The 16,663-nt window shown below is 40.5% G+C and overlaps 2 protein-coding genes across 4 annotated transcripts; one reads left to right on the top strand and one right to left on the bottom strand.

Moving 5' to 3' along the window:
- Positions 1-149: 149 nt before the first annotated feature.
- vash1 (vasohibin 1) lies at positions 150-6,244 on the top strand. The gene is made up of 7 exons (XM_085257646.1): positions 150-1,064; positions 1,295-1,383; positions 1,758-1,814; positions 2,180-2,254; positions 2,898-3,279; positions 3,675-3,784; positions 3,946-6,244. The coding sequence occupies exons 1-7, from the start codon at positions 843-845 to the stop codon at positions 4,016-4,018; spliced, it is 1,008 nt and encodes a 335-aa protein (XP_085113772.1). The 5' UTR covers positions 150-842; the 3' UTR covers positions 4,019-6,244.
- A 1,408-nt stretch (positions 6,245-7,652) lies between these two features.
- angel1 (angel homolog 1 (Drosophila)) lies at positions 7,653-16,172 on the bottom strand. Of its 3 annotated transcripts, XM_085257309.1 has the most exons (12): positions 16,080-16,172; positions 15,634-15,894; positions 15,374-15,533; positions 13,048-13,923; positions 12,712-12,941; positions 12,557-12,626; positions 12,025-12,464; positions 11,802-11,937; positions 11,567-11,677; positions 11,423-11,456; positions 8,372-8,532; positions 7,653-8,268 (listed from the first exon to the last, which is right to left on the bottom strand). In XM_085257309.1, the coding sequence occupies exons 4-12, from the start codon at positions 13,727-13,729 to the stop codon at positions 8,108-8,110; spliced, it is 2,025 nt and encodes a 674-aa protein (XP_085113435.1). In that variant the 5' UTR covers positions 13,730-13,923; positions 15,374-15,533; positions 15,634-15,894; positions 16,080-16,172; the 3' UTR covers positions 7,653-8,107. The 3 variants fall into 3 exon arrangements, with proteins under 3 accessions (XP_085113435.1, XP_085113434.1, XP_085113437.1); XM_085257308.1 differs by lacking the exons at positions 15,374-15,533; positions 15,634-15,894; positions 16,080-16,172 and adding an exon at positions 14,429-14,547; XM_085257311.1 differs by lacking the exons at positions 15,374-15,533; positions 15,634-15,894; positions 16,080-16,172 and adding an exon at positions 14,348-14,456.
- Positions 16,173-16,663: the final 491 nt, after the last annotated feature.

Genomic DNA, 16,663 nt, shown 5'->3' with positions numbered 1-16,663 from the left:
ATTTTCTACTTGTAGTATACTGTTAAATTGGAAAATTGAAATATAAGCTAAAGCAGACCTCAGGTTGACAGCTTACGAGGAGCACCTAAATGCATCATCGTACCCCTGCTGAGATCATCCGCTAAGTAGGGAGCATGCGCAGGAGAAGAGATTTGGGGAGTGTCTGAGTAGCTCGTTGGATGTGAATAACCGCAGACGCTGAAGCCAAGAAGAGCATCTGTGTGAACAATGAACCGGCGGACTTGGACGGAAATCGTTTGGTGAAACGGACAAAGCGGACGTGTGAGCAGCGCCGGGGAGATGGAAATGCAGGAGAGCGGCGATTTGCTGGATGTCTGTGGCGTGAATGACCTCTAACGAAAGGGGGAATTAGGAATTTATACTTTGCTGTCTGCAAAGTCAATCCTCGCATCGAGAGTGTTAATGTTGGCTGGCCTGTGTTTGGTTGTTGATGAACATTAACAGTAAGGCCAAGCATTTTATACCTTAAGTAGCCTTATTGTCTCGATTTATTTATTTCAATTTCTGGTCATTGAATGCCTTTAGTCTACTATTGTTTATTTCAAAGTGTCTAATACTTATTGCAGTACGATTTTAATACACGTTATTAAACCACTGCCTCATATTTACGTGCTGTGACACAGGCGAATATTAATTATAGCAGATCAGCCTTTCTTTTATGAAATACTGATGCCATAATCCACTCGGTGTCATGAGTTGGCCATCTGTCGTGGACACCTACTTAAACCTGCAAGCAGATTAATCAAGGTGTAAGGATTTAAAGGCATCAGTCAGGACGTTTCTGTGCCAGAACTCTGCTGGGCTTCCTGGTAAAGGAGGGGATGCTCTTGGCCACAGTTGGCTCATTGGAGGAGAGAGACGAGGAGCAGGAGGATGAAGGCGACGAAGAGTTGAGGGATGGAGGGGTGCCTTTCTATGTGAACAGAAGTGGCTTCCCGGTGGATGAGGAGACTTGGGAGAGGATGTGGCGCCATGTGGCTCGAATCCATCCCAGCGGTGAAGCATTGGCGAAGGAGATAAGAGGTGCCACTGACCTGCCCAAGGTAAAGCCCGAAGGAAGGAGGAAGGAAATGCAGCTGCTCGCACAGCACTGAATATATAACGCGTGTTTTGTGCAAACTTCCCTGCACAGGAAATTTCTATTTTGCTACTTTTGCTATTAGTTATACAAAACAGAAGAGCACAGAGGTCAAACAATGCTACATTCACCAGCTGCAATGAATATTGGGATTGTGTTATGGTAATGCAGATGTTCGGATGCTCTGTCCCACAGATTCCAATACCAAGTGTGCCTACATACCAGCCTACCACCACTATCCCACAGCGCCTGGAAGCCATACAGAAGTACATCAGGGAATTGCAGTATCCTTTGAGCAAGCCGGTTAGAACTAAATCAGTGATAACAGGGTGCATTTAAAATGATTTTGAGACTATATAGAGTGTTTATAGATTTTACACACCGATCATAGGAAATGTGGATGTTAAAGTGCAGAATCCCACTGACCCACTGTTTTTTTCACAGTTTAAAATATGGGCCAGACAGCTGAAATATAATGTAGGCCACCACAGATGCTATATTAGGTGAAAGCTTGATTTCCAGCCAGAGAAGGATTTCATCCATTATTAACCAACAGCCTATGACTCCCACAGAGCACTTTAAGGAGCTGCCTTTTCCTTTCTCTTAAAACATTTGTCATGTTGCCTTCTCGCAGTATGACCTTAACTGTGCTTTACAGGTACAATCACACAGGAACGCAGTTTTTTGAAATAAAGAAAAGCCGCCCTCTTACTGCGTAAGGAGTTCTTCAGTCACAGATATTTACAGCAGCAATCACAGGATGTCTGGGATGAGGGTCTTTGATTTCTTAATATTTACCCAGTGTTGCTGTGAGTGCATGCATATGGATCTCTCTGGTTTACTTCAGGGCTTTGTGTGTAGGAGTGTGTGTCAATCAGCACAGGGCTGGAAAACACTTTCCCTGACCTCACTTTATTAGATTTAGTAGCGCCAATATTATTTCCCTGGCTCAATGACAATGCTTTTGTTTTCATGAAATCAATAACAATGTGTTCCTGTAACTGGTAGTGCAGTAGGCTGCTGTCCCCTAACTCAGAATGACATTAAATGGTACTCTTGTTTTTCGTTTGTTTTGCGCAGGTTAATGGACATTGCTAAGGAGATGACGCGGGAGGCTCTGCCAATCAAATGTCTGGAGGCAGTGATCTTGGGAATGTATCTTTATGACCACAGAGGACGTGGTGCAGGTCTTAATTTATTGTTTTGTTGGCAGCACTTTACAATACAGCTTGAGACTAAGGGCGTAATTACCCTGTAATTAAATTAAATTTCAATTAATTTTATTTAAAATTACAATGTAATTATATTTCTACACAAATACTTAAGGGTAGGTAAACAAGAAATAATTATACTGTATGTAAATTTAAGTACTGCATAATTTCCTGGTAGTTTAGTGAAAAAACAAACAGTAATTTTAAAACATTAATGGATACATCAATACATATGCATAAAATTCAATGAAATTCCATTTAATTGCTATGGGATTGCACCTTTAGTCACGGCCGTATTATAAAGTGTTACTGTTTTGTTTTCTGCTTCACTCCAGTGGAGCCTGACAGAATGGGTTGACAAATGGATTCATAAATTTGTTTTTGGCAGATCTACCGTATGTTTTCTCATCAAATTTTGGCTTCAGATATTATCTAGTATAGCGGAACAAAACAGATGGATTTTCTACATAATAAGAAGCAGCAGGCTTCACCATTATATGCCCGGTTTTAGATCAATTTGTACAGACGTTTTTTAGACTTAGGATTTGAAGGTCAGTTGTACGTTTCCTTGACTCAGCTTGATGCAGTTACCTCACCAACAACATGCCTGCCGTGGAGCGCTTCCCCCTCAGCTTTAAATCTCAGTTCTCAGGGAACCACTTCCACCACATTGTGCTGGGAGTCCACAGCGGGGGGCGCTTCGGAGCGCTGGGCATGAGCCGAAGAGAGGAACTCATGTTTAAGCCCCTGGAATTTCGAACACTACTGGACTTGGTCCAGGAGTTTGAAGGAGCATACAGGGGCTACTGGCACACCTTACGAAAAGTCAAGATTGGCCAGTACGTTTCCCACGATCCTCACAGCGTGGAGCAGATAGAGTGGAAACATTCGATACTTGATGTGGACAAGCTCACCAAGGAGGAGCTACGGAAGGAGCTGGAGAGACATACTCGAGACATGAGGCTAAAGGTAGAGTGGCGCAGGTGGACTGCCCTTTCTGCTTATCAAATTCCCTTTGACGTGCTCTCTTCATGCGTGGTGACACTGATTTGAACTGCTGTTTGAAGAGCAATCTCTCTCAAATGCTGTTCTCTCATCACCTCTGATGCTCATATAATGAAGGCAGCCTGGATGCTGAGCTCGGTGTATAATAAAACTGACTTGACGCTGCTCTGCAGTGCTTTACTCAAGGGTGGCTCTGTCCATCAGTAGCTGATCTTGTGCACTCAGTGCATTACACAATCACATTAAAGACAGAGACATACTTCAGCCACTGACACTCAGAGTAATGGTGAAAGCACTGGTAGCTCACTCATGATGTTTTCAAGTGAATGACGCTCTTATGTTCTTTTGTGGTTTTGCAGATAGGAAAGCCTGCACCTCCATCTCCCACCAAAGATAGGAGGAACAGCATGGGTTCACCCCTCAGAGGACCAGGCAGCCCCATACGGAGGATCAGCCGTGTTGAGAGGCGGTATGATTAATCACATGCTCTGCATAGCTCTCAGTATTTGCGCTGGAGATGTCTTATGATCGAAGGCAAAAAGAAGGAGCTTCTAAATTAGTCACAGTTTGCTTCTTATATGAATAAACCTCGTTGTTGTTTCTAACATTTATTTATTTATTTATTTGCAGCCCCTCTGGAGACAAGAAGGTTTTGGAACAAAAATCCTCCACAGATATGAACGGATACCAGATTCGAGTCTGAGGAAGATTTTATTTTATTTTTTTAGATAATTAGCAGATTTCAAAGCGCCACACAGGGTGTTAGATTTTGCCATAGAAGACGAGCGTAACAGAACACGTTCATTAGAAAATTTGATTATTTCCACACGTGCACATATTAACTGCCACCCACTCACAAGTCCTCATGCACAAATTCAATGACCGGGAAGCAGCTGCAAGCTGGAAACAAAAAACACAGGGAGAGGCAAAGAATGGGACATGTGTCTGAGAGCGTTTCTGCTTGGTGCTGGAGGACATACGTGCTCATACAGGTTAATGCTATGGCACAGCTAAAGCTGTGAAGTGACATCATCTTTCAAATGTGTTTTGGTTAAAAGAAAAAGCGCTAAAATGCAGCATAAAAACAGTCAGTATGCTGCATAATGGTACAACAACATAAAAAATGCAATATCAATTTTTAAAAATCTGATTACAGCAGTGAAATATGGATGCTCTATAGGTGCAACCACAGCTCAGTGTAAAAAGAAAAACGCCTGCTCTGATGTTTTCACTTCTATTAAATTTCAATTTAATGATCCAATCAGGAACAAAGGGCAGAGCGTGTGAGTTGAGTGTTTTGCTGCAAAACAGTTATACCCACTGTGTAGCCTTACCTATTCAGGCTTAAAAACAGTTAAGGAATGCTATTCATTTGGATAGGCTAAAGAAAATCTTACAATGCACTTTTTCCCTGCCAGTTTTACAATGTTTATATGTTACTTGACAAAAATGTTTTTACTTGAATTTGTTATGTGGACCCTTAATTTGGAGTCTCCATTAACTCCGCCGCCTCTGGACTTCCTGTAATATTAGCTGTCAGTGACAGTACAAGAATCTCCATGTGGGTATGACTGTGTTTACGGTGACCAATCACAGTAGGGCCGAGAGATTTCTAATCCTCGAATCAGGTCGTGAGAGAAGCAGAAGCAGAATTTATTTTTTTTAAGCAGAGTTGACTTGTGTATAAATTTCCCTCATGCTTGGGGCTGATCTGAGCTTTGTACACACAGGTACCCCTCTATGCCTTCCTACCCTTTTGTTTTGTTTCTTGCTCACAGATTCCAATGCTGCTCATTGAATTTGTGCCCACAGATTTAGATTTAGATCATGGAAGTGGTGGTTAATGTGTTACATGTCATATGACGTGAATCTGATATTTTCCAGGGGCCAGTGATTTAACCTAAGGTTTATTTTTTTGTACACACTGGCCCGTTCACAGGATTCAGTGTTGAATAGATTACCAGCAACTCCTCGCAAACAAACGCCTCATTCAGCTTCCCTGTGTTGTTACAGTATTTTTCTGTAGCAGTTACTGTGCATAGAAATTGGTGCTGGCAGTGCTCCCAACATAAAACAGAGCTGGGGCACAAGTGCAGTAATATGTAAACATTATAAATGACTGAAAAAGTTTTGGTAAAACAAAGCGAAGAAGCTAAAGCTGGACAAAAAGTACCAGCTCAGCTGCTGGACATATCACAGGTCCCTGTGCTGTCTACAGAAGCTCTCGAGGCTCGTCTGCAATCTGTCTAGTTGTACTGTAAGTGTGCAAATAAATGTCATGTAGTATATATCCACTTAGATTCTGCTGGGCAACCATTACTTGTGTAGTGACTAGTTTGCAAACCACTTCCCTCGTGCCTTGTGTGATAATTCAAAGAGGAGGATAAACACTTTTTTAAAAACATCTAACCCATTATTCTTATTGCCCGACTAAACACAAAGCAGCTCTGCCCGTCTGAATCACTATAACATAAACACGTGTCATCAGTTATTCTAACTGATAAATATAACATCTTTCACATGAGTTAAAGCCGATGAGTAATGCAGCTGCATTTATTGTAAAGTAACAACGAGGCGAGTTTGTGTGAACTGTACTTTTATTTGTAGCAACTTTATCAAATGCTTCACTTGCCTTAAGTGGTAACCTAAGCAACTGACTTCCATTTAAACAAAAGTGTATAGCAGTTTGTTTACAGCACTTTTACCTGCATTTTGTATTTTTTTATTGGAAATACCGTCATTTTATACCCTCGTTGTTGACGATCACCCGTAAATACTTAATTGTTTATCACCCTGTTTCAAATGTTGCTGCAGCCAACGTTTTTATCTCTACGGTAGGTGTTGTCCATTCTCATGTCTTATAACACGGTTGTTTTGTATCAAAAACTGTTGATTTGCAGAATCACAATAAAGAGTCACGTTGATTATGGCAACACATCTTTATGGGTTTTTTTATTACCTCCAACAAGAAAGTTAAGGCAGTGGTTTAGTGTGTTTGTATATCTATTTTTTAGTGATAACTGCAAGCTGTGGACAGTTTTATGACACTAGATGGGTCTCTTGGACCCTGGTTAAGTCTTTGTTGAATTTGTCCAATTTTTTAAAGGAATTTCTGATGGTGCTTATCTGCTGTAGATACAGTTTTAGGCCTGACACGTCTTTGGTCTTCTACTTGTCCAGGTTCCTCAGACTGTTTAAGAACACACTGTATGCTATACTGAGATATCCCAAGTTTTTGTTGTTTTCCTTGATTTAACCGAAGAACTGGAAACAAATTTGCTTTTGTGACAGGCTTCTAGTAACAAAGTTTCTGAATATAGAATTTAAAATTGGTTCTTTGCTCAGCTTTCTATAATGTGTAAACACAAGACAGGTTCGTTGCTTGAATTACGTGCCTTTTTTATGCTTTGAATAAGTCATAGGTCAGTGTTATGTGGTTTAGGAAACGGGTCAGGTACAAGGACTGGACTGAAAATTTGTGAAAAGCAGCAAATGACCAAAGAAAAAACTTTGAATGCCTGGAGATTACGCAACACCTTGCTTAAAAAAAGGTTAAAATGTCTGCTAATCCTTAACAAGATCATAAACTCTATACTTAACAAGGAGACACACTGTAATTTGGTGTCTTTGTGCCAGGCAGGGAATTTTTTGGTTTTCTATCTATCAGCAGTTCATAATGAGCACTGCAGATCCTTCCAGAACAGAGGCACATAACAAGAGCGCACTGAGCTCTCTAAACACCATCTCTGTCAGGACTACTATACAAAGCAAACACTTCTATAACAGGGGAAACACAAGCCTCAGCAAACTAAAGCACTGTCATACTGCGATGGCAGAGTTCAACATACTGGACTTTTAGATTTCAGAATACCTTCAAATTGGAAAAAATGCTGAAAAAGTAAGACTATGCCCAAACTGAATAATCTATTTATAGTTTTACTCCTAGTAGAAATAATAATCATGGTGTGCTCACACAGGACAAGCAGCTAGCAGGGCAAGGGAATGTCCTAACTTAGGGAGAAATAAAGTATGTTATCTTAAAATGACTCGTCTCAAACAGTGGGTTAATCGAGGGGCTGCACTAGTATATGATGAACTGAACTTTAACTGCAATTCACACAAAGTAAACAAAATCATACCAGCAGAGGTAAGGGGTTCATGGTTTTCCTTCATCATAACCCTATATATCTAAACAGCATACTGACAGGGGTGATGACACACTCTACAGCCTACATTTTACCCTTTCACACTAAGATTCATCATGCATTAACAAATCAACACCACACAAATATTAATTCATGTCATCCAGACATCACCAGACAGTAAACACAGGGAGATGCACACACAGGGAATATATTTATTCAGCATTATTAACAATCTAAAAAATATTCATAGTTTCAAGACTAAATTTAAAATAAAAAAAATAAAAAAATCCCACCCCAAACAAAACAACATTCACCAACAGCAACATGAACATGAACAGGTCCATGTAGTTTCCACACCAGCAACAAAGCAATCAATGGCTGCATTTTTAAAAGAAACTGTTAAAGCATCATTAAAGAATTGTGACATTTCAGTATTTATCTAATGAAAAGCACAAAAAAAGTAGACTGAAAAATGGTGGCCATTATTTACATTGCTATTTGGGAAAAGAAATTAAGGTCTATTCAGTTGCAAAACTATGATTTTGTTGCCAGTAGTGAAGCAGAAAAAATGTATTTATAACAAAAACCTGTATAAATGAACAGTTGGAAAGAAAATATGTTCCAACATTCAATCACAGTTCTTCCCGTCAAGCATTACTGAGGTCCAGCTGAAATTTAGCGAGAAGACTGAGATGGTCTGAGGGGAATATGTGATTGGGAAGGCCATTCATTGACCACAAGACATCCTCAGACAGAAGAGAAAGAGACCCGATGAGTTTCAGGCCATCGTTCAGAAAGCTAGCACAAGCTAAGGAAAAGAAACAATAAACAACACAATATATTTAATGTCACAAATAATTAATTTAGAGCTTGAACATCTTAAATATTCTTCGTGTCAGACATCCTCATACCTTGTCGACCAGTAAGAACATGTTTTGGAGAATAGAAGATGTAGTCGACTGTGTGTCCGACCTCCGAATGCAGGGTTGTCACTTCTGGATTTCCAGAACCTGGGAGAATGTGCTTATAAACCGAGTCTAGGTTTAACCGATGGTGGACTGTGTGTCTGAACCTGCAAAACCATAGAATTAATGATTAATAGATCTTATTTATACTTCCAGTGGACATATTTTGCTGTTACTTATCATCTTTCATCTGTCTATCCTGTTACAGTGGTGGATGCTCATTAGTTTTGGCCAAAGATGCAATTAGGTCAACATATGTACTGTTCTGTGCAAAAGTCTTGAGCCACCCCCTCCTTTCTGGATATCTTGCTTCAAATGACACTTTCGTGTTTTTAAAGTGTTCTTGAGCAGTAGTTCTCCAAGCTTTCTGAAGGTCTTTCAAAGTTATACTTGCACTCCCAACATGAAACCATCTGGTTAGATACCAAACAAGTACTTGGTAAAGATATACATTTGTCAGACCTACCGCTTATCACCCAGCCTCTTAAAAAACATAAATGCTTCCAAAGTATAACAATAGCGTCAACTCTGGTGGGATGCATATCAGATCACACACTCTGTAGTTAGACCATCCACTAATCTAAGTCACTAATCTTCAATAACCCAGACTTTGTATTCAATTATAGCTTGTTCAATTCAACTATTTGGAAAGAAAAAAAAAGAATTACTCATCTCACTCTTGGCATCACCTTTGCAAAATTGGATTTAGCGACACCGATACTTGCATACAGTGCTCTCAGAACACCCCGAGATGCAATCAGGCTCTGCACCTACATGAAGCCCTTTTGGACCCAGATTACTGCACAGCTGTCTTACTTGCTGGGCTGCCACATCCCACCATCTTTCACCTGATCACTGACAGATTCTGGTTAAAGACACTTCTCACATTGAGGTTCCTTGCACATTATAAATTCTACACTCGCTCCTATATCCCCCGTGTTTCAATTATTGTATCGTCCGTGTTTTTAAGTCATCTATGTCCTTGTCCTGGATCTGTCTCTTCTAAGTTGCTGTCTCGTTTTGTTCAGAATAAAGTAATAACAAAAAAAAAAAAAAAAAAAAAAGTTCTTACTTGGATATTGGCTGCTTTTTACTCATTTTAGTCCAGTCCTTGAAACAGACCATTTTCAGATAAATATCTTTTGGTCTTTATTAAGCCACTTCACACTGACCCATGGATCCCTGAAGCATAAAAACTCAAGGGATGTTTCTTTAGGCACCTTGTTGCTAGCAGTCTGTCACATAAAACATAATTAGGTGTACTTTCTTTAGCTGAATCTACAAAAAGTGCCAGTGATAACAAGTCTGACAGGCATAGTACTGTATTTTTGCAAAATTTCAAAAAGCTATTAGCCTAAAACTTGGCAGAGTGTGCAGTGTGTCGTTAAAAAGAAAATAGGATAACGGCACAAGTGCAGAAAAAAAGATGCAATAACAAGTCAAAAAGAAACTATCAACAGAAAATGGACAGTATTTGAAAATTATTTTGGTAAGAAATAGGAAAAAAAATTCTAGATGGCCCTTCAGCCGATCCTTATTGCTAAAGCCTCATCAGAAACAATTACTGGAAGGGTAGCTACCATACCAAAAGGATGAAGAATGACAAATTACACAAGAACTGGACTGAAAGTCAGTGGTAGCAGGTCTTGTGGGATGAGAATCCATCCATCCATTCTCTTCCACTTATCTTTGTCTATCCCAGCTGTCGTAGGGTATACCCAGTCTGTCACAGGGATAACAGATAGAGACAGACAACCAATCGCACTCACTATGGGCAATTAACTATAGAGTTACCAATTAACCTAACTTAGCTAACTACATGTCTTTGAACTGTGGGAGGAAGCTGGAGTACACACAGAAAGACCCCGGCCTGATGGTGAAATTGAACTCAGGACCTTCTTGCTGTGAGGCAACAGTCCTAACCACCATGACGCTGTGGGATGAGAATCCAAATTTGAAATTTCTCACCCCAACCATTATTAATATGCACAGAGGAGGGAGAAGAGAGGTACAAACGGCCTCTAAAGCAGTCTGTAAAATACAGGAAGGCTCTGTCGTGGGATTTCAGCCAGTGGTGTTGGGGGATCTTGTCAAAACAATGGAATTATGCATGTATAAAAATACTGTGAAGTTTTCACCCACTGTGCCTCACTTATCTGAAGGCAACTGATTGACAAAAGCTAGAATTTTCCGCAAGACAGCCCCAAACATAGTACCAATGCAGTATAAGCATACCTGGATATGAAGAAAAACACTGAAGCACTGTGGGATCATCTTGACAGAGAATGAGATAAAAGGCAACATCCAAAGAAGAGCTTTGAATGTCCTTCAAAACACCTGAAGATCCATTTATAAAGACCACTTAAATAAATTACAATAAAGTTGCCTAATAGAGTGCTGAAGAATACCAACTATTGACTTTAAAAGCTCATTAGAATTGAACAAACTTTGTATCTTTGTATGCATTTCAATAAATCTCTGCATTTCCCAAGTTCCTGGTGAAATATAAAGAAATGTAAAGAGGCTTACACAGTACTGAAATGTGATCCGTGTGACCCAAAAGCTTAGGCTCAGTGTGGGCATCCTTAATATTGTCATCCCAGGTAAACGACTAGATACCAGGTAAACAGCAGCACCATACATCTGCTACGTAATGTTTTGTTTACAAAGGGCAGCAAACAGAACAAAGGGCTTAAAGGTAAGGTGGCCTCAAAGTGACAGGAGCTAAAACTACTTTTTTCAGACAGCGGATGATGCAGAGCTCTCCATCGAGGTTCACTTCAACATAAATAAGGGCTTTTTAAACCATGTAAAGCTACCATAGGAGAGTCTAAAACTAAAAACATGGAGCTAAAAATCAGCGTAAGCTTGATAATATTGTACATCATACATTAGCTCCATGTGTGATATGTAACTTTCTAAATGGTAGAAAGAATTCAGTTACAGTAACTTTAATACTATGTTGTTTATTGTCTGTTGCTTCTGTGGTAAACTGACCTTTTATCATCAAGATGATTTGCCCTTGAAGCATCTGTGCACAATAAGAAAAAAATGAACAGAGAATCAACATATCATGGTAAGGAAATCAGGAGCTTTAAATGAAAATGCGAGTGCAGTTTCTGTATTGTATTTTTGTACTACCTGGTGTGATGTCAGTCACCCCTGGAATCTCTTCCAGGCCCTGAGGACGGACACAAGCAGCTGGACAGTAGCGCAGCTGCAGCATGAAGTCGTGGCTGTACTGACATTTCCCTACGCAAGAAGAAGAAATCATCAAGCATCAATAGAAATTATGGAGAAAAGATACCACTGAAGAATGAGACATGCGCTATGGATCAATATTTCTATAGTAACAGTGCACTTGACTTAACCTTACCTGATTTCTGTCTCTCAAATATCTCATTGGCAGTAGTGTACTGGCAGCTGCCAGTGATTCCCAGAGAGCTGGGCCAAAGTGGCGCCAACAGTCTGTGGCAATTGGCCTTATATGACAGATCTTCTTGACCTGATACCTGTCAGTGAATACAGAAACTCTTACTGAGGCATGAATAAATAAAAATCGAGACAAGGTGTTACTTAATTAGTTTATATTTTCTTACCATCCATGCTGGCAGGTTTTGGTAGTGGAGTTGGCTGGTAGTGATCAGCTGGTACAGAGGCATGTGTGGGACAGAGTTAAAGTCTCCACACATTATTACGTTACAGTGTTCACCTTTAGCCTTACAGGACTTGATCACGCTGTCAATTTCAGCCAGCAATATTGCTAACTGAGCCAACTTCACGTCCCCCCTCCTGGGGTTGAAAAGCAGGTGGGTGTTGGCTACACAGAGTGGCGAGCCCACCTCCTTCACTTGTGAACCCCGGTTGACCAGTGGCTGAAGAAGCAAAACAATGCCCACATTGTGCCGGTCTAACAGCTCCGTCTCAGGCTTGAAGAACTCTAGGTGAGTGGCAGCCACTTGAGAGAAGCTGCTACGAAAGCAAGTAGCACATCCATCTGTCTTGGTTCCCGTACGCCTCTTGTACACACAAGTGTAGCCTGGATCAACAACATGAACAGAATATGTGTAACATCTTTGTCAAAACATCCCCCAACATGACTCTTCCACTGTTTTGTCTCAGCTGACCTACCCATCTGAGACAGGGCAGGATGCAGCTGTTCATGGTAGTGGTTCTCCTGAACCTCTTGAAGACACAAAATCTACACAGAGTATTAGCGGACACCTAACATTAGATATAAAATTTTGCAAGTTAAATTTCAGAAACATGAATTTGACATGACTCACGTCTGGTAGCCATTGTTCTATTTCCTTTAAAAGCAGGTTACATCGGTAATGCCAATCCAGCACCTCCAGGGGGCAGTGTGTGTACAGTTGCTGGTTGGCTTCTAGTAAGTCCTGAGCAAGGATGTTGTAGGACATTACAGTGAAGTCCATAGTGGCATTTGTGAAGGGTATGAGGGCAGGCTCTGCTGAAGCAGCACTCTCATCCATCTCTACCCAGACTCTCCACATCACTGGAAGAAGGACAGATATACATGGAGCGGGTTACTGAACTGTAAATTAGTTTTTAAAAAAAGTAAAAATATTAAATTAAAAACAAAATATAGCCTTCATCCTCACCTTCCAAGGGAAGTGCTGGCTCTACAGGAGGGTAATAGCTCATAGAAGGAAAAGTTATAAGTGGGCACTGCACCTCTTCTGTGAGACCAGGTCCTGCAGGGAAGTGCCAGCTGGTTTGTGCATGGTGCTGCTCACTGAGCTTAAAGTGGGCCTGAGGATGAGAGAGAAGGGAGGGAAACACCGTCTCGGAAATGCTGACTCCATCATGTGGCTCATCTGCAGCTGGGACTATGTATTCATCCCAGCACTCTTCAAAAGTAGTCTCTAACTTTTCCATGTATGGTATTTGAATTTGGTCTTCTGCTGAGCTGGTCATTTCCGGTGTGCTCTTCTTAGCTGGAGATCCAGACTCTCCCATGGCTTGTTTCTGTACTTGAGATGCAGTATCTTTTATGCTGTCCTCTGTCTGCAGACACTTTAACTGTTCCTCGAGTGCTTGCTCTGGCATCGTCTCCTTTGCTGGTGAGATTCCCCCATTCTCTGCATCCATATGCAGCACCTTAAGGTGGGTAATTATTTCTCTATCCTCCTGTTTTGAATCTTGAAGGTTCTCCTGATTTGCTCCATGTCTCTTCCCCGCTTCTTCCTCTTTTACTTCAGATGGTACTTCTGAAGTAATGTTTGAGTTTCCGTCACTCATTGTATCTTTATCCGGGACAGCCGTTGGAGGTTCTTTGTCCATGTTGCTCCTTGTAGTTTTTTCCACTTCCGGGCTTGGATCTTTTACCCTTTCTTTCGTTTCTCCCTTCGAACCACCGGTTGGGCGGAGCCGCTGCTCCAGCTGCTCTGTCTGCAAATCGGTGAACCTCCGGGTTTTGGCATCCCACGCAGCTTTGTCATTAACCACGGCAGGAGGGAGGCCCTTTTTTGAGGCCCCTGTAAGCCAAGAATACAGTAAGAAAGCAGGTATGCTAAAAGTTACTAAACCTTATACTTTAAGAGGTCAACGACAACCCATGAAAACACAGACGTGCTTACGGAACATAAACAACACCATAAAAGTCATGTGATAGCGTCTTTGCGTCACAAGGGGGCGTCAAGACCTCAAGAACAGGTGCAAGTTAACTCATGTAGCACTTCATAAAGTTAGCTACACTGCAACAGCTAAATATGTTCTTCGTTACCGTTTTCACAAAGAGGAAACTTTTGGCAAATTGGGGACACCACAACGTGTGTCACACTGAGCTTATAACGGGAAACATTACCAAAAACCTCATGCCGGTGAAGCAGACAGCAAAAAAAGTGCTAACTAAACTTTAGCACTATTAGCTCCAGGCAGCGTGTCTGGGGAAATACATACGTAGTTTTTTTTTTCAGTCCGTATTTGCTCAGCCGACAATCACAAGTTCAGACACGTTTGCAAATCCACTGTTAGATTTACCTGAGGGTCGAACGGTCAGGTACCGTGATAAATAGTAGAGCACATAAAACATCAGACTGCCAATCATGTTGCGGTACAAAAATCAACGCATGCGCACTCCGAATTTGGTGATAGCTGTGGGAGGGTAGGGGCCTGAAGGCAAAAGTCACGTTTTTTGTTTTGTTTTTCCAGTGTGTTACTTTGCTTTGATTTGATAATCTGGTCCGGACAAAAACGGGAAAATATTTATATATTTTTAAAATGCTTTACAAACATTTCATTGCAATGAGTGGAGCAAACAGACATTTTCTAAAGGCATTGATTCAAACACACACCTGACATGTCTACTTGATCTGAAACCTGCCTTTATCTCATTAAGTCTCGATATAAAGTCAAACTTGACTAATAAATGTAAACACTATTTTAATTTTAAAAGTATTTTTGCCTTCTCGGCCTGATTTCCAGTTGGCCAAGTCCTGTGTTGAAGCCCCTAAATCTGGGACATAGTAAATGAATTAATTCATTTTCTCTTTCTCTGGTGAATACTTGAGCGGGCATATTGTGAATTTTATCTTTTAATTACATTAAATTCAGAAGCTGTACATATTTTTAACTTCTTTATCCCAATTATGTAAGCCATCAATGTGTTTGTTACCACAAAATCTAAATTTTATGATGAGGAAAGACCAGTGATGGGAATAACGGCGTTACAAGAAACGGCGTTACTTTTTTCAGTAATGAGTAATCTAATTACTATTCCTATTGTTACAACGCCGTTACAGTTACTATTTTTCAACAAACAGACGGTTGAAGCTGTGTTCAGGTTACCGCATCTTATATCAGTTGCACGGAAGTAGCTGATTTCTCAAATAATTGACTGTTGAGTTCTAACAAAAAAAGAAACAAAACCAAAGATAAATTTTCAGAAATCTGCATGAACACCGCTCCACAGAAATACTAACAAACCTCTTCATCTTGGCTGTCTATGATTATAAGATCTCCTCCCTGCAGCTGACAGAAATCTCTGGATTCCTTCCATGTTTTGAATTAATTTGACTTCAAGGGAAGTAGTAACATACAGAGTTCATTAAAATCCATCCTGCAGGACAGTGTTTGCAGCCATCGCCTGTTTCCAAAAAATAATACCACCTTTATAAAAAATTATGAAATAAATCATTATGCTTTTACAATTTTATCATATACAGAAACAATGAAACCGGTCTTACTAAGCATTGATAAGCGTGTTCTCATGGCTTCAATTTCCTTTGTAACTTTTTCCATCTGACTTTTATAGTCATTGCTTCTTTTTGTCTGGTGTTCAAGCTCCCAGTTGGTTTGTGTCTGACGGCTCATCTCACTGTCCAGCTGCTTCCTGGCATCCTTCATGGTTTCCACTGCAGTCTTGTAAGTATCCTGGAGGTTGATGAGCTCTTTGCTGATGTGTTTGGTATCATCGAGCGTGAGGTGAGTGTCTGTGAGTTTGTTATCTGCAAGTGTTGAAGACTGTTACTTTTCTTATTCTTAAGTAACAATATTATAAATCAGGTGGTTTGACAACATTGTACATCATCAGTTTTATTTAGAAATGTTATTGTAGATTTCCAAAATTTTTACAAATCATTGTAGCATCAGTACAATGAATCAATAAGCAGGCTGGCAGCAAATTACTCACCTCAGTACATTTAGTCACAGACAGACACATTTTCCCTGTAACTGTGCCTTCGCTCTAACTTTTGTTGAAAATGTGATTTATGTGATGATTTTGCCTAATAGTAAACAGAAATATTTGTCTTTTTCAACATCCTTAGAAATGTTGTTCAACAGCTATCACCAAATGGAGCACTCTAAACTAGTGATGTTCGATTCGTGAACGAATCGTTCAATACTCGAGAATCACTTTACTGACTCGTGAATCATGATTCACAAGCCCAACTGACTCACTGACTCATCCCTGTTTCTGTTAGCAAACTAATTTGCTTAGTAGAAATATATCTAGCTTATAATTAAAATTGCGGGGGGGAAGAAAACAACAGCCAGTTTCTTAACAAAAGCATTTCTGCTCTGAACTGGAAGAAAAAACCCTGAGTAGAAGCTCACATCAAGAAAATAGCTCCTCGGTTCACAGTAGCATCGCTCTGCTAACATGCTAACAACACATTTGAGCTACTCACCCCCTCCCTTCCTGTGCTGAATCGTAAGCTTAAGCAAATCACTCAGGACTCGCTCACCCCCTCCCTCCTGTGCTGAATCATAGAG

The sequence above is a fragment of the Mchenga conophoros genome, linkage group LG19 (genome assembly GCF_057382185.1).
Source record: "Mchenga conophoros isolate Kocher_MC1m ecotype Shallow Benthic linkage group LG19, M_conophoros_male_GT1.1, whole genome shotgun sequence".
NCBI classification, from domain to species: Eukaryota; Metazoa; Chordata; class Actinopteri; order Cichliformes; family Cichlidae; genus Mchenga; species Mchenga conophoros.
The sequence above is the reverse complement of the archived record's forward strand: the minus strand, read 5'-3'. Positions and strand labels throughout refer to the sequence as shown.